The 21,117-nt window shown below is 44.6% G+C and overlaps 1 protein-coding gene and 1 long non-coding RNA gene across 13 annotated transcripts in view; one reads left to right on the top strand and one right to left on the bottom strand.

Annotated features, from left to right (window-relative positions):
- Positions 1–20,809, top strand: part of LOC105485147 (ring finger and FYVE like domain containing E3 ubiquitin protein ligase) — an 80,867-nt gene extending 60,058 nt beyond the window's left edge. For 6 of the 12 annotated variants that reach the window (XM_071082727.1, XM_071082730.1, XM_011747358.3 and 3 more), the window contains 6 exons: positions 3,331–3,518; positions 8,094–8,507; positions 12,564–12,647; positions 13,584–13,794; positions 15,390–15,413; positions 18,250–20,809. In XM_071082727.1, coding sequence (XP_070938828.1) covers positions 3,339–3,518; positions 8,094–8,507; positions 12,564–12,647; positions 13,584–13,794; positions 15,390–15,413; positions 18,250–18,431 — 1,095 coding nt within the window. In that variant the 5' untranslated portion in view covers positions 3,331–3,338 and the 3' untranslated portion in view covers positions 18,432–20,809. Of the gene's footprint in view, positions 1–3,330; positions 3,519–4,553; positions 4,712–8,093; positions 8,508–12,563; positions 12,648–13,583; positions 13,795–15,389; positions 15,414–18,249 lie in introns of those variants that run through there. The other 6 variants (XM_071082735.1, XM_071082726.1, XM_071082733.1 and 3 more) reach the window with 6 other exon arrangements.
- Positions 8,441–10,040, bottom strand: LOC139359562 (uncharacterized). Its single transcript, XR_011615623.1, has 3 exons — positions 9,821–10,040; positions 8,992–9,106; positions 8,441–8,577 (listed from the first exon to the last, which is right to left on the bottom strand). It is a non-coding gene; the product is annotated as an uncharacterized lncRNA (long non-coding RNA).
- Positions 20,810–21,117: the final 308 nt, after the last annotated feature.

Genomic DNA, 21,117 nt, shown 5'->3' with positions numbered 1-21,117 from the left:
CAACAACTAATGTTTATATAGTGCTTTATAGCATACAGACTGTCCAGATGAGAAAAATGAAGTACAGAAAGTCTATTACTTGTTAGAGGTAGATAACACAGCTTTTAAGTAGTAGAGCAGGACTTAGGACTGAGGCCTTCTTATTCCAGATTCTATATTCTTTTTATTATTACACACTGTCTCAGATTTGTCTATCAACATGTGATTTAAAGAATTACAAAATTTGGCAGGGCATGGTGACTCACACCTGTAATGCCAGCACTTTGGGAGGCCGAGGCAGGTGGATCACTTGAGGTCAGGAGCTTGAGACCAGCCTGGGCAGTATGACAAAACCCAGTCTCTACTAAAAATACAAAAATTGGCCAGGTGCGGTGGCTCACAACTGTAATCCCAGCACTTTAGGAGGCCAAGTTGGGTGGATCATGAGGTCAGGAGATCGAGACCATCCTGGCTAACATGGTGAAACCCCCATCTCTACTAAAAATACAAAAAATTAGCCAGGCATGGTGGCGGGCGCCTGTAGTCCCAGCTACTTGGGAGGCTGAGGCAGGAGAATGATGTGAACCCGGGAGGTGGAGCTTGCAGTGAGCCGAGATTGCACCACTGCACTCAAGGCTGGGCGACAGAGCAAGACTCCATCTCAAAAAAAAAAAAAAAAAAATTAGCTGGGCATGATGACACACGCCTGTAATCCCAGCTATTCAGGAAGCTGAGGCAGGAGAATCACTTGAACCTGGGAGGCGGCAGTTGCAGTGAGCTGAGATCATACCACTCCACTCCAGCCTGGGTGACTGAGTGAGACCCCTGTCTCAAAAAAAAAAAAAAAAAAAAAAATTTACAAAATATCTATTTCAGAGGGCTATTCCTCCTCTGTTATCTCCATTCTCTTGCCAACAAAGAGCTCATTTACTTTATCATACACACACTCTGTGAAGAACTCTTTACTTCATTATTCCATGTGAACTGTTAATTGCAAGTAAAGGCCAGATTACTTGCAATTCTTCTTCTGGGAACTTAAGTTCCTGGGAACTAAGTTCCTCTTCTGGGAACTTAGAACCCTCAAACAGGTTATATCAAGTCAAGAGAGAAATGTTCTTGATGTGCTGAAGACTGAACAAATGTGTGATTAGTTAAGACTTAGATATTGGATATGATTCATTCATTTGCTGGTTCTTGTTGAGCTACCTGTCTAACTGGGCACTGTTAGACTATCACAATCCCTGTTGTGGTCGGGGTCAGAGGCAAGTTGGGGAGACAGGTGTTAACCAGGGACCCCTGCAGGGGAGAGAATTATATCACAGGTGCAGTGGAGGCAGTGTTGGAAAGCTAAAAAGGACCTAGAGAAGTGAAGAGGTCTAAGGTTATGAGCTATTTGACCTAGGAAGTTACTTCCCCTTGCTGGTTCTCATTCTTTTTTCCTCTATAAAATGACCCAGGTTGAATCAGTTGGCTTCTTAGTTCCTTCCACTTTATGAAAGTGCCTTTGTTAAAACAATGAGTCAGGAGGCAGCAGAGCATTCTATTGTGTGAACTGATTATCGAATAATAACACTAAATGTTTCGTTTATTATCTCTGTAAGCAAAGAGTTCAGGCTCAATGTGTCTACATTGGCTGCTTTAGTCGACTGAGAAAAACACTCATATCTCACATCAATGCTTGGCATTTCAGTGGGCCCTCTTACAATTGTTGGGTTATTCTGACATTTGAGGGATTCAATCCAGATCTTCTTTGTTTTCTGATCATAGAAATCATCACCCCTTTGTCCCCAGTACCTGCATTTGATATGTAAAATGGGAGTAATAAACCAACACTTCTTTTTTTTTTTTTTTTTGAGACAGGGTCTCACTTTGTCACCCAGGCTGGAGTGTAGTGGTGCAGTGGCACAATCTCAGCTCACTGCCACCTCCGCCTCTCAGGCTTAAGTGATCCTCATATCTCAGCCTCCTGAGTTGCTGGATTACAGGTGTGTGCCACTACCCCTGGCTAATTTTTGTATTTTTTTGTAGAGATGGGATTTTGCCATGTTGGCCAGACTGGTCTTGAACTCCTGAGATCGAGCGATCCTCCCACCTTGGCTTCTCAAAGTGCTGGGATTATAGGCGTAAGCCACCATACCTGGCCAACACTTCTTTTTTTTTTTTTTTTTGAGATGGAGTTTCACTCTTGTCACCCAGGCTGGAGTGCAGTGGCGTAATCTCCCGTCACTGCAACCTCCGCCTCCTGGGTTCAAGCCATTCTCCTCCCTCAGCCTTCTGAGTAACTGGGATTTCAGACATGTGCCACCACACCTGGCTAATTTTGTATTTTTAGTAGAGATGGAGTTTCTCCATGTTGGTCAGGCTGGTCTCAAACTCCTGACCTCAGGTTATCCGCTCGCCTCAGTCTCCCAAAGTGCTGAGATTAACAGGCGTGAGCCACCACACCTGGCTCTGAACACTTCTTAATAAACCTACAGAGGCTCTGATTCAGGAAGGAAGCAAATATTTGTTGAGCTTCTGCTACGTGGACAATAGTGCTAGGGAACAGTACGGTACATAATGAAAGAATATTCCCTGCCCTTGGAGGAATTTATGGCTTAGTAATAGAAAATAAAGAGCAAGATATACCTGGGCAAGAAAGTATAATAGGTGCTGTGATAGAAGTTTATCTAGGATTGGGGGTACAAATGTAAGAGTAGTTTTACTGGCTGGCAGGAGGAGAAATCAATGAATGGACAACATAGTATGGGGAAAAGGATGTTAGGTTTGGAGTCAGAAAACCTGGGTTTGTAGAATCTCAACTCTGTATATTAACTCTCTATATATTAGCTATATATTTTATTTCTTTGAGTCTGGGTTGCATTGTTTATATAAAGCAATTAACAATAGTCTTCCCCAGCCCAGTGCCATGGCTCACGCCTTAATCCTAGCACTTTGGGAAGCCAAAGTGGGCCCATCACAACATCAGGAGTTTGAGACCAGCCTGGCCAATGTGGTGAAACCCTGTCTCTATTAAAAATACAAAAAATTTAGCCAGGCATGGTGGCGGGCACCTGTAATCCAAGCTGTTCGGGAGGCTGAGGCTGGAGAATTGCTTGAACCCAGGAGACGGAGGTTGCGGTGAGCCAAGATCACACCACTGCACTCCAGCCTGGGCAACAAGAGCGAAACTCTGTCTCGGGAGGAAAAAAAAAAGAAAAGAAATCTGTGATCCTTGAAAACACATCCACCCCTCTACCTTGGTGGCATGTGTGGATTGAGTATCACTGCTCACCTGTGCTCTCGGACATCAAAAGGACAGTAGAGGTGTATCTTAACTCTGACCTTTTCCCCTTTCCTCCCTTGCACCAGATTTTATCATGTGGGCAACCTGTTGCAACTGGTTCTGCCTGGATGGACAGCCTGAAGAGGTCCCACCACCCCAGGGAGCCAGGATGCAGGCCTATTCCAATCCTGGGTACAGCTCCTTCCCTTCCCCAACAGGCCTGGAACCAAGCTGCAAGTCCTGTGGGGCTCACTTTGCAAGCACAGCCAGGAAGGTGAGTGCTGACTTCTTGGCCTGCTCTGCCACTGCAGCCTATGGACCATGGGCAAGCACTGCTGACCCCTCTGAGTGCCTGCAACCTTGCCTTTCCCTGTGTAATGCTGGTGACCGAGACCTGTCCCTGTCACAAAAATGTTCAAGAAGAACTAACCAAGTAAAAGCAAAAGCAAAGCATGTCAGCATAGATTTGGAGTCAGTAGACCTGAATTCAGTTATCAGCTTTGCTGCTTACTAGCTATATGATTTAACCTCTCTTGAGATTCAGTTTCCCTGTCATAAAATGGGATGATTGTTGTCCTCATCTTTCAGTGTTGTGGGAATAAAGTGAGACAAGAAAGCCATGAAGGGTGCCTAGCACGATGCTTAGAATGTCGTAGGCACTTGATGTTATTTACTTCATTAGCCACCATCACAAAAGACCTGATTGCAGATTAACTTGTTCTTTTTATCAAAAACAATGTTAAGGATGCCTCAGATACATTAGGACCATAACAAAGACTGGAGCTTATTTACTGTAGCAGATTTCATTTGAAATGCTTGGGAGCCATGCTTCCCAAATGAGTGAACTGGAAGTAAAATTACTGGCTGGATTATGGTGTCTAGGTGTGCACCCTCCCTCTTCCAGAGACAGTGAGTTATCTGTGATCAAGCAGGACTAGGGCAGAAGGTAAACCCTCACCTGGATAAAGAACTCCTGCATTCTGCATTTTTCTGCAGAATGGGAAGTTTGCAGCCCAGAATAAGTGATAGGATATGATGTTAAAATGGTGATCATGCGAAATTTGAGAGGAAATCATACTTTTAAACCATCTGCTATGTGCAAAGGACTGTTTAAGGAATTTAAATTTTTTTTATTTCATTTAATCTGCACAATAGCTATGATACACATTTTAGAATCTCCCAAATCCCATTTTACATATGAGAAACTAGGGCTCAGGGTTTAAAATTTAAGAAGAACATTGAATGTGTTAAATTCCTGACAAATAGCATGAGAGATATTAAAATACTCATTCTTTTCCCTTGACTTCAGTAGCGCTCAAGATCACATAGTTATTAAATGACAGAGCCGAGATTCAAACCCAGGTCCTTGATTCCAAAGCCCCCTCCAGAAGACGTTCGGCATGTCGAGTAGAAGATGACAGTTATAGGCCTGGGTGCCTACAGAAGCAAGGCAATGATTAAAATAAGGTGCTTTTTTTCTTATTTATTGGAAAATGAATTACTGAATATCTACTGTGTATCAGGAATTGCCTGGGCTAGGGAGGCAGAGATGAAGAAGGTCATTCCTGCTTAACAGGGAGCTTGCAGTCGCACAGGGAGGTGAGGACAGTGCACACCATACAATGTGACAAAAGAAAAGTGTGTGTAACAAGAAGAGCTTCTGTGAGGGGAAGAAAAATTCCAGTTTGGATGGTAAAAGATGATTATTGGTACAATATTTTCTTGCTACAAAAGTATGAATTAATTTTGTGCAATTTACAGTGAATTTTGTGAATATTAAGGGTGTTTTCATCTATGAGAATTTTTCATTTGTAATTTCATGCTTAAGTGGATCAGCATTCTTATCTTAAGGGTTTGGCATTTAACAGCCAGGGGCTTTCAAAATGTCTTTTTCTAGAAGTGCTTGAATTGAAATGATTACATGGATCCTACTGTCTTTTTCTTTTCCTTTTTCTTCATTATGGTCAGTATTTTCTGATTGCTTTCTGGGTGCAAAGCACAGATAACATTCAGGACTTTATAGAGAGAACATAAGGAAGATGTGGCCCTTGCATTCCCTGAGTTTTCAGTCCTAAAGAGAAATGGCAGACTGTAATTTTGCCACAAGCCAAATACCCCACCTCTATTGGTAATACTTCTCTGTGGTTTAGCTGTGACCGACAGTTTTGGAGGGAGTCTGGCACCCAGCCTCTTTAGTTGGACCAGTTGGAGGAGGAGGTTATGCTTGGAGCCATGGAAGTGATATTCAGATCTCAGAGTGTTAAGAGAGGACTGGGTCTTAGGTGCCGGTAAGGGGAAAAGAAATTAAAGGTGACTGTTTTACCTTTTCTGGAGCATCTACCTTGTGCTAAGGTTTTATATACATTCTCTCATGTAATATTTCCCATATTCCAGGGAATAGGGGTGGGAGGGAGTAGGAGCAAGGGAAGGGCAGTTGGCAAACGGGAGCCAGCAGAGCCCTGCACACAGCATCCTTGAAGGATGGTGCCCACCTGAGGTGCCATGGCCAGTTCTGTGATGCTGGATATCTCAGTGCACTCTGGGCATTTCTGCAGGCACGTTGGTTGCCTCCACTAATTCATCTTTCATACTACCTGGTTACTCAGTTGTTTTGAACCATTTGGTAGAATTTATACATAAGCGTGTCCTTTGCTCATTCTGCCTGCATTTGTTGACAGCCCTTTTTTCCTTTCCTCTTGTTCTCTCCTTCCACTGCAAACTGGGGTTTTAGCCTCAAGCCCTATCCTGTTCCTGTAGGGTGTGTTTCAGATGCCAGCTTATTTCAGAGTCCCCTGTGAGCCAGTGGGTGTATAGAAGCTAGGTTGCTGTCTGCATTCTGATCTTGCATCCAACAAGCCACACACATTTGAAGAAAGAATAGAGAGTTGTTTGGATCTGGCTGATTGAGCAATGCAGGCTTTATAATTGTGTCAAGCTAGGTCTTGTCAAACTGCATTGACTTAAGTAGTATTCCATGTCAGGCCCACAGGTTTATGACATTGAAGCCTGTTTGTTTCAGTCTCAGTCATCCTAAGCACACTTCATTTCCCAATAGAAAAGCTTTAGATGTGAATGAACCCCAAATACCTGAAAACATCCATTTTCTGCCTGCGTGGCTACTGGTGCCAACACCGTTACACTGCTAGTGCAGCCATGCATCCTTTTAAGTCTGTCTCTGAACAGTGTATTGTTTGGTTATAACTGTGTGGAGAATTAGGGAGCTTGATATATGTCCCTTTGCAATGCCTTCTAAGTCTTAATAGCCAAAACTGGGTGGTAAATATTATTTTCTTTTCCTTTTACTATATGAATGATACTTAGACAAAACATATAACTATCTTAACTATGCAGACATTTACTTCAGTCCAGAGTGCCTGTGATCTTGACTATGAGAATCTTGTCTCTTAAGCATTTTTTTAGCTTGAACAGCTTTCTATATTTTGAAAAGATGGACCAGAAATATTTAAGTTACTACTTAAGTCAACACAGGATGAAAAGTTTTTAACTTCTTTAAAGGATTAGTGAGGGTGCCCTCGAGGCCAATCCCATTGTGCTCAGGAATTACCTCTCTTTTTGGGGGTGTGACATGCTCTTGGCCAGAACAGAGCTCAGCCAGATGTCACTGTGCTTGCTCAGCCTGTGGGGTGAGAGGCTGAGGATTGCTTCCTGTGGGCTGAGTAAGCCTTCGTGTGTTGTCAGTGACTGCCAGAGTAGCTGCTGCCAGGCAGTACCAGCTTGCCCATCAGGCGCCCGTAGCCTAACTGAGACACTCTGTGCTTTCAGTAATGAGAGTACCCTGATGTCCAGATGGTCTCCCGTTGCTATCTAAATATTTGTCTTGGATATGGTCGTAAGCACCACTGGGTTCCCAGCACTCTGAGTGGACCTTCCTGGAGTGGGGAGCCTATGTCGATGGGGCAGTGGGTGGGGAATTTGGAGATGGGAAGCCAGGCCCTTGACTCAGAACTGTTCCGTGCTTGAATGGAACTAAGCTCTGCAGCATGGCCTGGTGGGAAGAATGTGATCATGAGCATTAGCCTCCGACAGACCTTGAGTGTGAATCCCAGCTCTCCTGTTTACTGCCTGACCTTGAATACAGTAGTTGATCTCCCTAAGCCTCGGTTGCTTTGTCTGTGGATCAGGGAAGAACACTAATACCTACTTTGCAGCATCGCTTTGAGAATTAAATGACAAGCTAGCATATAGAAGCACTTCAGTAAATTAATATTAATTGTAACAACCACCATAACCTTCATGCAGAAATAATTATAGTTTAGGATTTGAATCCTGGCTCTCACCGTTAGCTAATATTTCCTAGCTATAATAAAACAGCTAACACTTGTTGAGGACTCATTTTGTGTTAGATATGCTAAATGAATTCTCTCTTAATCTTCACAACCACCCCATGAGGTAGATACTGTTATCAACCCCATTTCACAGATGTGGAAACTGAGCACCAGAGAGGCTAAATTACACACCCAAGGTGACATTGCAAGAAATAAGGGAGGGAGGCTTAATAAAAATGCAGAACTTTTTGATTCTAAAGCTGGTAGTCTTGATTAATACCTCAGGTGCTTCGTGAATAAATAAAGTAAGCCTCAAATTAAATAATAAACGTGAAGTGTCCTGTACATGGATATACACAATACACACTGGAGGTCTGCCACCCCTGGGTGGCTTTTAATCTAAAATCTGAAAGTGGCTTGCACCCTTAGTTATGTGAGAGAGCTTAGTAAAAGTAAGAATGACTGGAGGAGATCCTGCTGGGCTTGGCAGCTCTGAAGCTCCCATCTCACTCTCTGTCTTGTTCTCTCAATCTGACATGGTTTCCTGTGTCTCTTCCTCTAAGCAGCAGACCTGCTTGGACTGTAAGAAAAATTTCTGCATGACCTGTTCGAGCCAAGTGGGGAATGGGCCCCGCCTCTGCCTTCTCTGCCAACGGTTTCGAGCTACAGCCTTTCAGCGAGAGGAGCTCATGAAGATGAAGGTGAAGGACTTGAGGGACTATCTCAGCCTCCATGACATCTCTACCGAAATGTGCCGGGAGAAAGAAGAGCTGGTGCTCTTGGTCCTTGGCCAGCAGCCTATAATCTCCCAGGAGGGCAGGACTCATGCCTCCACCTTGTCCCCAGACTTTCCTGAGCAGCAGGCCTTCCTGACCCAGCCTCACTCCAGCATGGTTCCACCTACCTCACCCAACCTCTCCTCTTCATCTGCACAAGCCACCTCTGTTCCCCCAGCCCAGGTTCAGGAGAATCAGCAGGTAAGGGCCCATTTGTAGTCTTTGCCAGTCCGTGCCAGTTTGAGGGCTCATTTTCATTTTCCTCTCCTGCCTGTGTTGTGAGAATGGGGTATAAGGCTAAGTGTCTTGATTATGTGAAGCCTTTCTGACTACTGGTGCACCAACTGTTTTCTGGGTATCAGACTCATGTTTTGGCTTTCTTCAGAGATGATATGCACAGTACCAAATTTTTTTGTTTGCTTTTTGTTTTTAATACACACATATCCTAGTTAGACATTTTTTTAAAGTTCATCATTCCAGAAATATTTTGAGAAAAATAACCATTAAGCCATCAGATTTAGTTCTGGTCCAATTTGTCTTCCAACTTAATTCCTTTGTTCTGGTCTTCATTGGCTGGATTGGGAACTTAGTTCCTTAGTAACCATCACAAGGAATATAGGAAAGCAAAGGGCTATATGGAGGCAAGGAAGGGTGGGGAAACAGACAAAGACACTGCTTCTCTTACCAGTCACTGACTGGAAGCAGGAGTAGTTGGCATGCTGTACTTGTATGCTGCTTCTTCATTATCCTGGGGGGCTTGGAAGCTAAGAGCAGCACATCAACTGAATCATGACCCAGGCCTGGGGAGTACAGAAATGAGTAATATACTCTCTCAAAAAGCCCCCAGAAGAGGGAAGGTGGACACGTAGACCAGCTAACTCCTGGATTAGAGTGAGGCCAGTGGACATAACTGTTGTATAAGAAGTGGTGATGTTGCAGAAGTGCCTTAGTGACTCTGTTATTTATAGCAGCAGTCCCTAACCTTTTTAGCACCAAGGACTGGTTTTGGAAGACCATTTTTCCACAGACTGGGGTGCGTTGGTTTCAGGATGAAACTGTTCCACCCAGATCATCAGGCATTAGTTAGATTTTCATAAGGAGCATGCATCCTAGATCCCTCGCATGCGCAGTTCACAACAGGGTTCACACTCCTAGGACAATCTAATGCCACCACTTATCTGACAGGAGGCGAAGCTCAAGCAGTAATGCTCACTTGCCAGCCACTCACCTCCTGCTGTGCATCCGGGTTCCTAACAAGCCATGGACCAGTACCAGTCTGTGGCCCAGGGGTTGGGGACCCTTGATATAGGGCTTGGGCAATATGGGGGAATTAGGAACTACGAGATCTAATTTCCACATCCCCTTTTGTCACTGACTTCTTTGTCCCCTTGGGCAAACGTTGAGCCTACAACAATGAAATGGGGTTAGTAATCACAGACCACTTTTGATCTTGCCAGGATCTTGAGAGACCTGAATGTGTGATACCATGTCTGAAAGAGCTCTGAGCTACTTACAGCTGGTATAGTGCTAGTGCTGTTAGTTCCTACACATGATGTGAATGGCTGCTGCTGCTTGTTTATGATCACTTCCTTTGCCAGGACTGGGCCCCCTGATTCAGCTCTGGACAAGCACTGAGGCATAAAGGCCAATGTGATAGCATAATTTAACTGCAGTAAAATCATTTAACTCCCTTTTTGGCCTGAGCATGTTTTTCTCCACAGCTGTACTTTAACTCTTTCCTAAGCTCTGACTCTTGGTCTGCTAGACAGATTTTAACTCCTGCTATACATTCTTCCCTTTGCGTGTGTGTGTGTGTGTGTGTGTGTGTGTGTGTGTTTTGTGAGCACTCTGTGTATAAGGAGCTAGGAAAAGAACTTGAGGAATTCTTTTTCTGTAAAGAACCTTGGCTGGGCATGGTGGTTCATGCCTGTGATCCCAGCACTTTGGGAAGCTGAGGCAGGCGGATCGTTTGAGCCTAGGAATTTGAGACTAGCCTGGCAACATGGCAAAACCCTGTCTCTACAAAAAAATACAAAAATTAGCTGGGCGTGGTGGTGGGCACCTGTAGCTACTCAAGAGGCTCAGGTGGGAGGATCATTTAAGCCTGGGAGGTCGAGGCTGCAGTGAGCTGTGATTGTGCCACCACACTTCAGCTTGGGCAACAGAGTGAGATCCTGTCTCAGAAAACAAAAACAGGCCGGGCGCGGTGGCTTACGCCTGTAATCCCAGCACTTTGGGAGGCCGAGGCGGGTGGATCACAAGGTCAGGAGATCGAGACCACGGTGAAACCCCGTCTCTACTAAAAATACAAAAAATTAGCCGGGCGCGGTGGCGGGCGCCTGTAGTCCCAGCTACTCAGGAGGCTGAGGCAGGAGAATGGCGTAAACCCAGGAGGCGGAGCTTGCAGTGAGCCGAGATCGCGCCACTGCACTCCAGCCTGGGCGACAGAGCGAGACTCCGTCTCAAAAAAAAAAAAAAAAAGAAAACAAAAACAAAAAACCAACCAAACCTTCAGGTAGATTTTTCAGTGAAAGATTATAAGCTTCCTGTCATTAACCAGAAATTTCCAGATTGCACCTAAAGGTGACCCTACATACAAGATCTAAGTGGGTACTTTTCCTCTGAGATTTTCAGGAGACCTTAATGTCTGCTTACATCCCCTGTTCTGGTGAGAGCTGCACTTTGCAAGCATGAAAAACAGGCATGGAATAATTAAGTAACTTATGTAGTGCTGTCTGACAAGTTCACAAGTGAGCTGCACCTAGAATGTAAATTTCCTTATAATACTTGCTCAACCAGAGTTCTTTCTTCTACCTTTAGTGCTCTAGCAATCAATAGTTGCTAGGCAAGGAAGGTATACAATAAGCACAACTGTGGACAGATACTAGTTTCGGATTTTTATTTAACCAGTGGGCAAACTGGAAAGACAAGAGCATGCTTTGCAGCATGAGGTCGTTTCTCTTTCTAGGAAACAGGACATCTGAAAGATATCTACTTAGGAACAGGTTAGGCTCTGAAGGATTCCAGGGTAATTCCAAGGTGACACTGCCTGAGAGACCAGTGAGGACCTAGAGTAAGCTAAGAGAAAACATTGTTGATGAAGACACTGATTTGGATCCATCCCTATACATGTGTACTATGCATTTGATCTTGCCTTCACTTGGCATTTTGTTATTTCTACTTTTCATTTCCATTGCAGTTGGTTGCCTCCTCTTGATTAGCTCCATATTATGCATCCTAGTGTGGGATGAGTGGCTGGGGTCAGTGGGTGACTTTGGTTTCCCAGATTGTCCCTTCACTGGCATCCCCAGAATCTGGTGGAAAAGGCCTGTGAGCTCAGACACCTCTTTGCTCTGAGCTCACAGCAGGCCCTTTGCATGCAGGGAGTAGTGGGTGAGGAGGATCTACTTGAGGGGTTTGTAGCTTAAATGGTGATGGAATTAGGAGGCTCACAGTTCTGCCTACTCTTTGGCCAAACCTCCTAAAGGAGTACTCAGGAGGAACCTTTTGAGAAGTGAAAATTCTAAGCATAATGAAATTCCATAAGCATAGGCAGTGTTTTATAGTATTAGGCTAATAGATTCTTAGATACATTAAAATATTCTTTGACTAGGTCTAGACATAGCACTTAATAGTAGTGTGCTCAACATGGAAACACATTTCCAGAATGTGAGAGTAGTTACTAGGCAGAAAAGAGACTAGGGTGGTGATGGTCTGGAAATTTTGTCCCATCACTGTCAGATAAGGAAGCCAGGGAGATTTAGTGTGAAGGAGGGGAAAACATGGTATAAACAGTTTGGGGAAAAAACAAAACAAAACAAAACCCAGCAGACTATGGTTTGAGGAGCAGAACCAGGGATAGGGATGGCAATTTTGGATCAGTGTCAAGAAAAACCTTGATGCCAGATAGAGAGCGGTCCAGCAGCGGAATGGACACAGTGACCTTCCCTTCACCTGTGTTGCTCAAGCTGAGATTAAATTGATGGTGAGTGGTGGCTACTGCCATCCTGGTGTGTGCAGAATTAATGCAATTTTGTTCTAGAGGGCAGCTTTGTCTATTGAAACGTATTTGTGTTGTTTCTCTGCTTGACAAAGTTGGTATGAGAGAGCAGGCTTTTGTAATGATGCTCTAAGAGGCTCCGGATTTCTGGGCGTGATGGGAATACATTGTGGACATTGTGTGAGTTGAAAAGAGGCCCATGCTATGCAGATCTCTGGGACATCTCTAGATGTGATGTTACTTTTCTCTTCCCACAGGCCAATGGCCATGTGTCTCAGGATCAAGAGGAACCCGTCTACCTGGAGAGCGTGGCCAGAGCACCTGCTGAGGATGAGACCCAGGTGGGGCCTCTGCTCGGGTCTGTGTCTTCACCTTTGCTCTTTCACTGGTGTTCTTAGGAACCTCTTCGGGTGGAGAGAGAATAAATGTGTGATGATAGTGCTTCCGAAATTATATTTTTGGGATAGGGTTTAGTGTTAGTGTTCCAGGTTAACTTGTGAAGCTGTCAGTGTGTTTATAAGGAGTTGTGAGGTCATAGTGGAGACTGAGAAGCCTCATGGCCAATTATATTTCCAGTCTCTTGACTTTCCAAGAGCTGCCAGAGGGCAGGCTTGTGCTGCTGCTGTGAAAATCTTGTTCTTTTCTCCTGCTTCTAGCACACTGTAGCCATTGTCAAGGGAAGGAGGTCAGACAATTAACCAGGCAGGGCCAGTCCAGAGCACAGACCAGGGAGCTGTGGCCAAGATTGTGTACAGAGGAGTACTTGCCAGGGAAATGTGCCTCTTGTGGGCAAGTAGAAGTCTCCAGGGGAGAAGGGCCAGCACCATGCTGGGTTTCATGTGCAGCCATATTTAACCTCTACAGGACCCTGTGGGGTAGGACTGCTCTCTCCCCTTTATGGAGGGGCAAACAGGCTCAGAGTGGTAAGCAACTTGCTGGATATTATTTAGCATTAACCAGCAGAGCAGTCAAGATTCAAAATTAGGGTCATATGACTCAAACCAGCGCTCCTTCTACCATACTTCTATCTAGTACTGTGTCACACTGATTGGTTGGTCTGTGTCTGTTTGCTCCTAAGCACAGAATCATGGGTCAGGAAGAGATTCTAGTAAATTTTGCAATGCAGAGCCCCATGCCAGGTACTCATCCTGTCTCTGTTCCTACCTTTCATGAGGTCAGTCACCAAAATTATGATGTGGTGAGTGCTTTGGGGTCCTTGGAGAAACAGCTTGAGGAGGTAAGAGCTGAGCACACTGATCTCTTCTTTGCCATTGCAGTCTATTGACTCAGAGGACAGCTTCGTCCCAGGCCGAAGGGCCTCTCTGTCTGACCTGACTGACCTGGAGGACATTGAAGGCCTGACAGTGCGGCAGCTGAAAGAGATCTTGGCTCGCAACTTTGTCAACTACAAGGGCTGCTGTGAGAAGTGGGAGCTGATGGAGAGAGTGACTCGGCTATACAAGGATCAGAAAGGACTCCAGCACCTGGGTGAGGGGCTATCTGCATGGCAGCTATACAGAGCTCAGAAGTGTTTGCTGTCACTCCAAAGCCTGATGGCACTGACTTGACTCAATTTCCACACTTTTAGCCATGGAAGGAGACACCTTACATATCTGCACCATCTAATAATAGCTGTCATTTGTGGTTGAGTGTCAAAACTAGATTAGGCATTGCATATATTTATTCCTTAGAGCAACCTATGAAATAGACATTATTAGCATCACCCTTTTACCATAGAGCCCAGTTTTAACTGAGAATTTTCTGGTCTAAGTCCATAGCCTTTCTCACCATATGCTATCCCCTCCCTACTCACCACCACCTTGTAAGTTTTCTTACCTTAGCATAAGAATGCTTGTTCTGAAGATTTGGGAGGTAGAAAATGAATCTACATACATAGTAGGAGAAGGTATATGTTCTGTCCGCACTTGGGCTTTTCCTTTTGTTCATTTCCCAGGGCATTTTACACTGTATCATTTAGCAGATGCCCAGGAAAATATCTGGGTCTGTGGTTAAATGAGTTCAGGGAAAAATACCTCATACTGTATCTTCATTACTGATTTATGGTAGATTTTTATATTAAAGGCAGTGAAGTCCTGCAGAAGAGAAATGTGTTTTGGCTGTTTTGAACTTAGCATTTCCTGAAATTATTTCACCACAGAATCTTCTCCTTTCCTCCCATCCCCAATTGATTCAGTTCCTACAGAGCAACATACTGATTCCTTACTTGGTAAGAGTGGTCGAAGTCAGATTTCAGGCTGTCTTCTACCAGTAGCTCAAATTTATCAGTGTTAGGGGACATCTGACTGACTCTTCACCTGATTACAGACTGAGGACTACTGTCTGTTTTCCCTTTGGGATTGTTTCAAGAGTCTTCTCTTGAGTTGTCAGGACCTGGGGAACAGAACAGATGACTCCACGTGGGAATTTTATCCAGATTCCCTGACTGACTGAAACAGCTAGATAGTTCATTCTTTCTTGACTTTATTGCTGGCTTCAAAATAGAAAAGCATATTGCGCATATAAAGTATCCTTCTACTTGGCAGTTTGTGCAAACTGATGGAATACATTTTTCTAAGAGTAGACCAGGGTGCAATGGCTCATGCCTGTAATCCCAGCACTCTGGGAAGCTGAGGCAGGTGGATCACTTGAGATCAGGAGTTCAAGACTAGCCTAGGTAACATGGTGAAACCCCGTCTCCACCAAAAACAAAAAATTAGCTGGGAGTGGTGGCATGTGCCTGTAGTCCCCAGGTACTTGGGAGGCCGAGGCAGGAGAATCACTTGAACCCAGGAGAAAGAGGTTGCAGTGAGCCAAGATCATGCCACTGCACTCCAGCCTAGGCAACAGAGTGAGGCTCCATCTCAAAAAAAAAAAAAAAAAAAAAAAAAAAATAGATCAGATGCTTTGTGTGAGTTCTGAGCATGTATAGTGAGTAAAGAGGGCTGATGTCCATTTAGGCTCTTGGCAGGCCTGGTTCCCAGCAGGGAGTGGTAAGAGTTCAGAAACGATGTCAGGGCAGTAAGAGACTTTGTTTGTACCATCATGCCATCACCTATTCAGACTTCCTTCTCTTTCCTTTTCAGTCAGTGGTGCTGAAGACCAAAACGGTATGTAGTTGTTTCTGTTTGGGAATGGGTTTAGGCTCTTTTGTCCTCTTCAACCCCAATCCCTTTAGTAGTCTTAAGAATTCTGAGCATTTCAGCCTCCAGAGAGAGGGTGTGTTGGAAACTCACAGAGACCCAGGGGGCCTCTCACCATCTTTAGAAATTCTCTCTGAGGCCAGCCGTGGTGGCTCACGCCTGTAATCTCAGCACTTTGGGAGGCTGAGGTGGGTGGATCACAAGGTCAGGAGATTGAGACCATCCTGGCTAACACGGTGAAACCCCGTTTCTACTGAAAATACAAAAAAATTAGCCAGGCGTGGTGGTGGGTGCCTGTAGTCCCAGCTACTCTGGAGGCTGAGACAGGAGAATGGCGTGAACCCGGGAGGCAGAGCTTGCGGAGAACCGAGATCGCGCCACTGCACCCCAGCCTGGGCGACAGAGTGAGATTCCGTCTCAAAAAAAAAAAAAAAAAAGAAGTTCTCTGTGCTCCCTGTGTAGGAAGCAGCGTGGAGCATATCAGGGGTAGCCTGACTGATGTGTATGTCTCCACTAAAACAGAGAAGGGGTGGCATGTATCACACTCAGCTCATTTTTAAAAAATCCTGGTGTGTTCAGTTCTGGTCTGAGTAGGGAGGGTCTCTGTGTGCACCTTCTGGGGAATCAGGGTGTTTGGCAGCTTCTGGTACTAACCAAAAAGAAAGGGTGGTGACCTAAGACAGCCCTGTTTGTACAGGGCCGGTAATGGTTAGAGCTACTCTGGAGCTAACACATGTGCTACTCTCTGGGCATAAGCTATATATCTCAGCTCAGCTGCCATTCACTTAAAGACCACGCTGGGCCCTCAGGTACTCCCAGAACACACTGCAGAACTCCTGACCATCTGTGGGGACATTCCGAAATCTGCTATGTGTTTTCAGAAGCCTCAAGGGTATGTGGTTGTGAACTCCCTCCCAAGAGAGAACGTTCTTAGAGTAGTCTTGGACTAGCCTGCAAGCATTTTAAAACTATTTCAGAAGACTTCCCAAATTTATTTAGTAAAATGGCCTTTTGCTCAGAATGGGCATCAGACATAAAAAACAGCTGAGCTTTTCTCAATTCCCCAAAACCATTTGGAGTTCTAGACCTACCCCCACCATCCCGCCCCCCAGCATCACCTGCTACCAAGATCAGGCTGATCTACTTGGTGCTTCCTTTCTTTGTCTGATTCCCTGGGAGAATGCTGACAGCTGAGTTAATGCGTTTGTTGTTACTCCTCAGAGAATGAGTAATTGAAAATTATAAATTATTCCCACTCATCTTAGGTATTTGTAGTCTCTAAACTTCTGTTAGGGCCAACAGCACCTCAAAAGAGGCAAATAGGTTTCACTCCCTTTCACATCCAGCCTACCTGCTAAGGGGAAGTATTTTTTAACTTTTGAATAGTCCAGAAAAGAGAAAGTATAGATGCAATAAGGGAGAATTCCTCTATGGGGTGGCCAACCCCCAGATGGTAGAGGTGACTTGTGTGAGATCAGTTCCTTTTTATGGGTACCTACTTCAGGCTACAATTTAAGACATGTTGGAGATGGCTGGGCTTTTGAACATGACTTTTTCTGTTTGGGTCAGCTCTACTAGGATACTAGTCATGCCCACTATATTCTGCTAGTGACACAGGCCAGTTAGCATTTATTGAGAACTCTGTGCACTTGGCAGTTGATCTCTGTGGATAGTTTATACTCTTAGGGCAGTTAGGCAGAAGGCCATTCTAGAGCAGGAGCTGTGGGGCCAGCCTGCCTGGGTTTGCATCCTGGCTCCTCGACTTAGCAGCTGTGTGCCCTTGGGTAAGCCACTTATTTTTTTGCCCCGGTTGGCCTCATCTATAAAATGAAAATAACAAGAGGTCCTACTTCATAGTTTTTGTGAGGTTTCAGTGAGTTAATACATGCAAAGCTTTCAGGACCCTGCCTAGCACACGGTAAGCATTCAGTAAATGTGGGATGTTGTCATTCCCTTGGGAAGATGTTCATTCATCAGACATTTAGAGTACCTACCATATGACTGGCACTGGGGGCTTCAAAGATGAGTATCTAACCTCGGAGCATGGAATAAATGCTAAGCATATAATTGTAAAAATTGATTGAATATGTAGAATTAAAGAGCTCACAGTCTACTGGGGCAGTAAGTAGGTAAACTCAAAATTTTAATCCAATGTGATAAACAGTCATGGGGGTATAAAAAAGTTTTGTGGGGGTAGAAAGAGGGAGCAATAATCTCTGCCAGGCTTCTCCACCAGGAAGTTTCCTTAGGAAGCCTGGGAGTAGTTCGTGAGATAGCAGAGGGGTCCCCCATGAACCTTGACTTTATTACATGGAGGATATGTTTATAGATAAGCCATGTGATCCTTAATGAACCATTCACCACAGTTCCATTTCTATCTAAACTTTTCTGAACCAGTTTTATCTTTTTAGCCTGTTCTGCCTCAGGGGATAATGAGTCCCTAAGTGCCACTCACACACTCACTGTATTATAGCCTTAGCTGTCTGAAAATTATTTCTTTTAAGCTTTGAGAACTTTGTCTTAGTTTTCATGTTCTGGGATGTATCTGATCCACAAGTACTGTACTTTTCAAATCTATACCTGTTGGAGGGGAGGAAGTGTGGATTAAACAAGTAACCTGAGTTGGTTACTGAGGAAATGCTTCCTTGGAGGAGCTGTATTTGAGGGAAGCCTGTGCATTGGGAGTTTGTTCACAGTGTACCTGTTATCTCCCACCTCCCTCCCCCAGTTACTCCTATATACTTAAGACAGTCTCCTCACTTACTCCTCTGCCCCTTTTTTTCTGCCCTGTGTGTTTGTACAGGGGGAGCAGTACCATCAGGCTTGGAGGAGAACCTGTGTAAGATCTGCATGGACTCACCCATTGACTGTGTTCTGCTGGAGTGTGGCCACATGGTAACCTGTACCAAGTGTGGCAAGCGCATGAATGAATGTCCCATCTGCCGGCAGTATGTAATCCGAGCTGTGCATGTCTTCCGGTCCTGAGAGCTTGCATCGGTTTCTTCAGTGCCTTACAGGGAAATAGCCTGGGGTGTCTGGGCTCAGGGTTGGCCAGCTTGCAGAAGAGCAAGCTAGTAGAAATACTGCAGTGTTCCCAAGACCAGGGCAAGCAAGATGCATGTCACCCCTGAGCATGCCTGTCTTGCCACAGGGGTGTACCTCTTGGCTGACAAAGCCCAAGGCCAGTGGGAACTTGTATAAATCACATGGGTATGTTCTTGGTTCAGTGATCTTGGAGTGATGATGGTAACTGATGAACAGAGAACTTTCCAGAACTTGGGTCCTGTCTTTCTCCCTGAACCTAGACACAGTTTCACCCCCTCTCCTGTACCCAGCCCATCCCCTCCCCACATGGGAAATGCTTGCCCGTGTGTTTCATCAATCAGAAGTCCTCCTGCCCAGCACATTTGGATTTAAATTTCTGGTCTCCAGCTTTCTGTGCTTTAACTCTTTGCTAAAGTCTCTTGCTACACTGCCTAAATCCATTTATTTCTTTGGACCAAAAATGTTAGTTTACCAGACCGATAGTGGTCCTTAGGACAGATTTTAGACCAGTAAACTTATCTTTTGTGAGAAATGAAACACAAATGCTATAGAAAAATTTCAAAGTTATTTGGAGTTGCTTCCTTAAATGCTGGGATTGGAAGCTGTTGGTCTCCTGACCCAACTCTGGGAGCTAACAAAACATCAGGCTCCCAAACTGCTGGGAAATTTGTTTCTGTCTGCAAGGGAGAGTGCGTGCATAATCCCTGCTGCTGCTTCTCTTGGGACCTGATTTGCACCATCCTTAGTTTATGTGGAAAGGGGACGCAATGGGTGGAGGCAGTGGCCTTCTGCTTAATATTGACTTGGCTTCTGATCCTTTTCCTAACTCGAAGGAGTCTTAAGCTATTTTCCCCTGAGAATGAAATCCCTCCCTAATCCATGGTAGTTTTAAATTTGGTCTCATTGAAGAAATAGATTTAGGCAAAGAGCCTGTGCTCTTCTCTGGCCAGACTTCTCTTAAAGTTCCTGGAGAGCAAACGTTAAGACAGCACTTAAGAGCTTTCAGGAGGTACTGAATGAGACTGGATTCTGTTGTGAGCCGACAGTTCAAGTCTTTATTTCCCAGGTTGGTGGGGAGTAAGGAGACCCTACTTTCATTTCCTTTCCTAGCCTACTGATTTTTGGGGGCAGGTCAGGGAGAAAGCATTTTCTTTTTTTTTTGAGAGTCTCTGTTGCCCAGGCTGGAGTGCAGTGGTGCAGTCTTGGCTTACTGCAACCTCCATCTCCCAGGTTCAAGCAATTCTTTTGCCTTAGCCTCCGGAGTAGCTGGGATTATAGGCGCCCGCCACCACGCCTGGTTAATTTTTGTATTTTTAGTAGAGATGGGGTTTCACCATGTTGACCAGGCTGATCTCCAACTCCTGACCTTGTGATCTGCCCACCTTGGCTTCCCAGAGTGCTGGGATTACAAGCATGAGCCACCACACCCAGGAGGAGAAAGCATTTATTCTAGACTCTTTAGGAAGGACCATACAATGAGTAAGTGATTTTTTTGAGCCCTCACAGTCTTTACACCCCTAGAGGAGCTGGAGGGCTTAAGAGTTTGCTGGAGAAGCGTGGCCAAGCACAAAACACATTATCAGGAGAGCAGTGTTTTCCCATTACCAATGGATAAACTATGCAAACCCTAAATGCCTTGGCAGACAACTCCCACCCCTTATCCCTCCCATGCAGCTGAAAAATCTGAGACTAGAGCCAATCATGACACTGGATGGCAGAGGGAAACCTCTAAAGGGACTTACTACATTGGTACAGACATATTTATGCTTTCCTTCCATCACCAACCACTAAACCCCTTTGGAGGAATGAAATAACTGCATAAAGTAGTTGTCAGCTGGGCCACTTACCTCAACATTATACAAAGTCCTGGATGATTTGATTCTGAACCACAGCCTTTGCAGGAGTTGGGGGAATCAGATTTGCTCATGAAGACATCCCTTTCCGCTTTTCTCATGGGCAGTAAATACTATCGTTTACAATGCCTACCAATTTAGCAAAGGATCATTCATTCAGCTGCTCAGTTCCTCTGTAAAACAGATCTATGTATGTGCAATTCAGTTAAGATCTAGCAGTAACTTAAGGGCAGAAGCTGGCCCTCTACTTACAACCTGCTTTCTCTGCTGAAGCCTTACCTCCTCCTCCAACCCGAAAATAATACACTGATAGCTGGTTAGTAACCTCAGTAAGAATTAAAACTGAGGTCGTTTACTCATTTTGCCTTTTAAGTCTTTTATCCCCTTTTGGTGAAAGTTTCCCTTTAGGAAAAAAGGTGTCAAACAACCCTGATTTTTTTTTTTTTTTTTGCATCATTTTTATTACACCAAATAAAAGTTGGGAGTTCCAGGATCCCATTCCAGTTCATATTTAACCAAGATCTAAAATTTAATTTTTTAAAATCTTTGAATCTTCCCTCCTGCCCCTCATGGATCCTTGGTTTTAATTATCATGGAAACATCTAATTCTTACAATTATTCCGTAGCTTTTGCTGATTGCTCTGAAATTTCAGTTAAGACTTGTTTCAAAAGACAGATAGCTGACTGGTTCATAATACATTGGAATAGTTGGATCCAAACTAATAAGAGTAAGCTGTACAGGAACTAGTGCTCAATATACATTGTATAAATTT

This window comes from Macaca nemestrina, chromosome 17, assembly GCF_043159975.1.
Source record: "Macaca nemestrina isolate mMacNem1 chromosome 17, mMacNem.hap1, whole genome shotgun sequence".
In the NCBI taxonomy this organism is placed as follows: Eukaryota; Metazoa; Chordata; class Mammalia; order Primates; family Cercopithecidae; genus Macaca; species Macaca nemestrina.
This window is presented reverse-complemented; position numbering and strand designations above follow the sequence as displayed.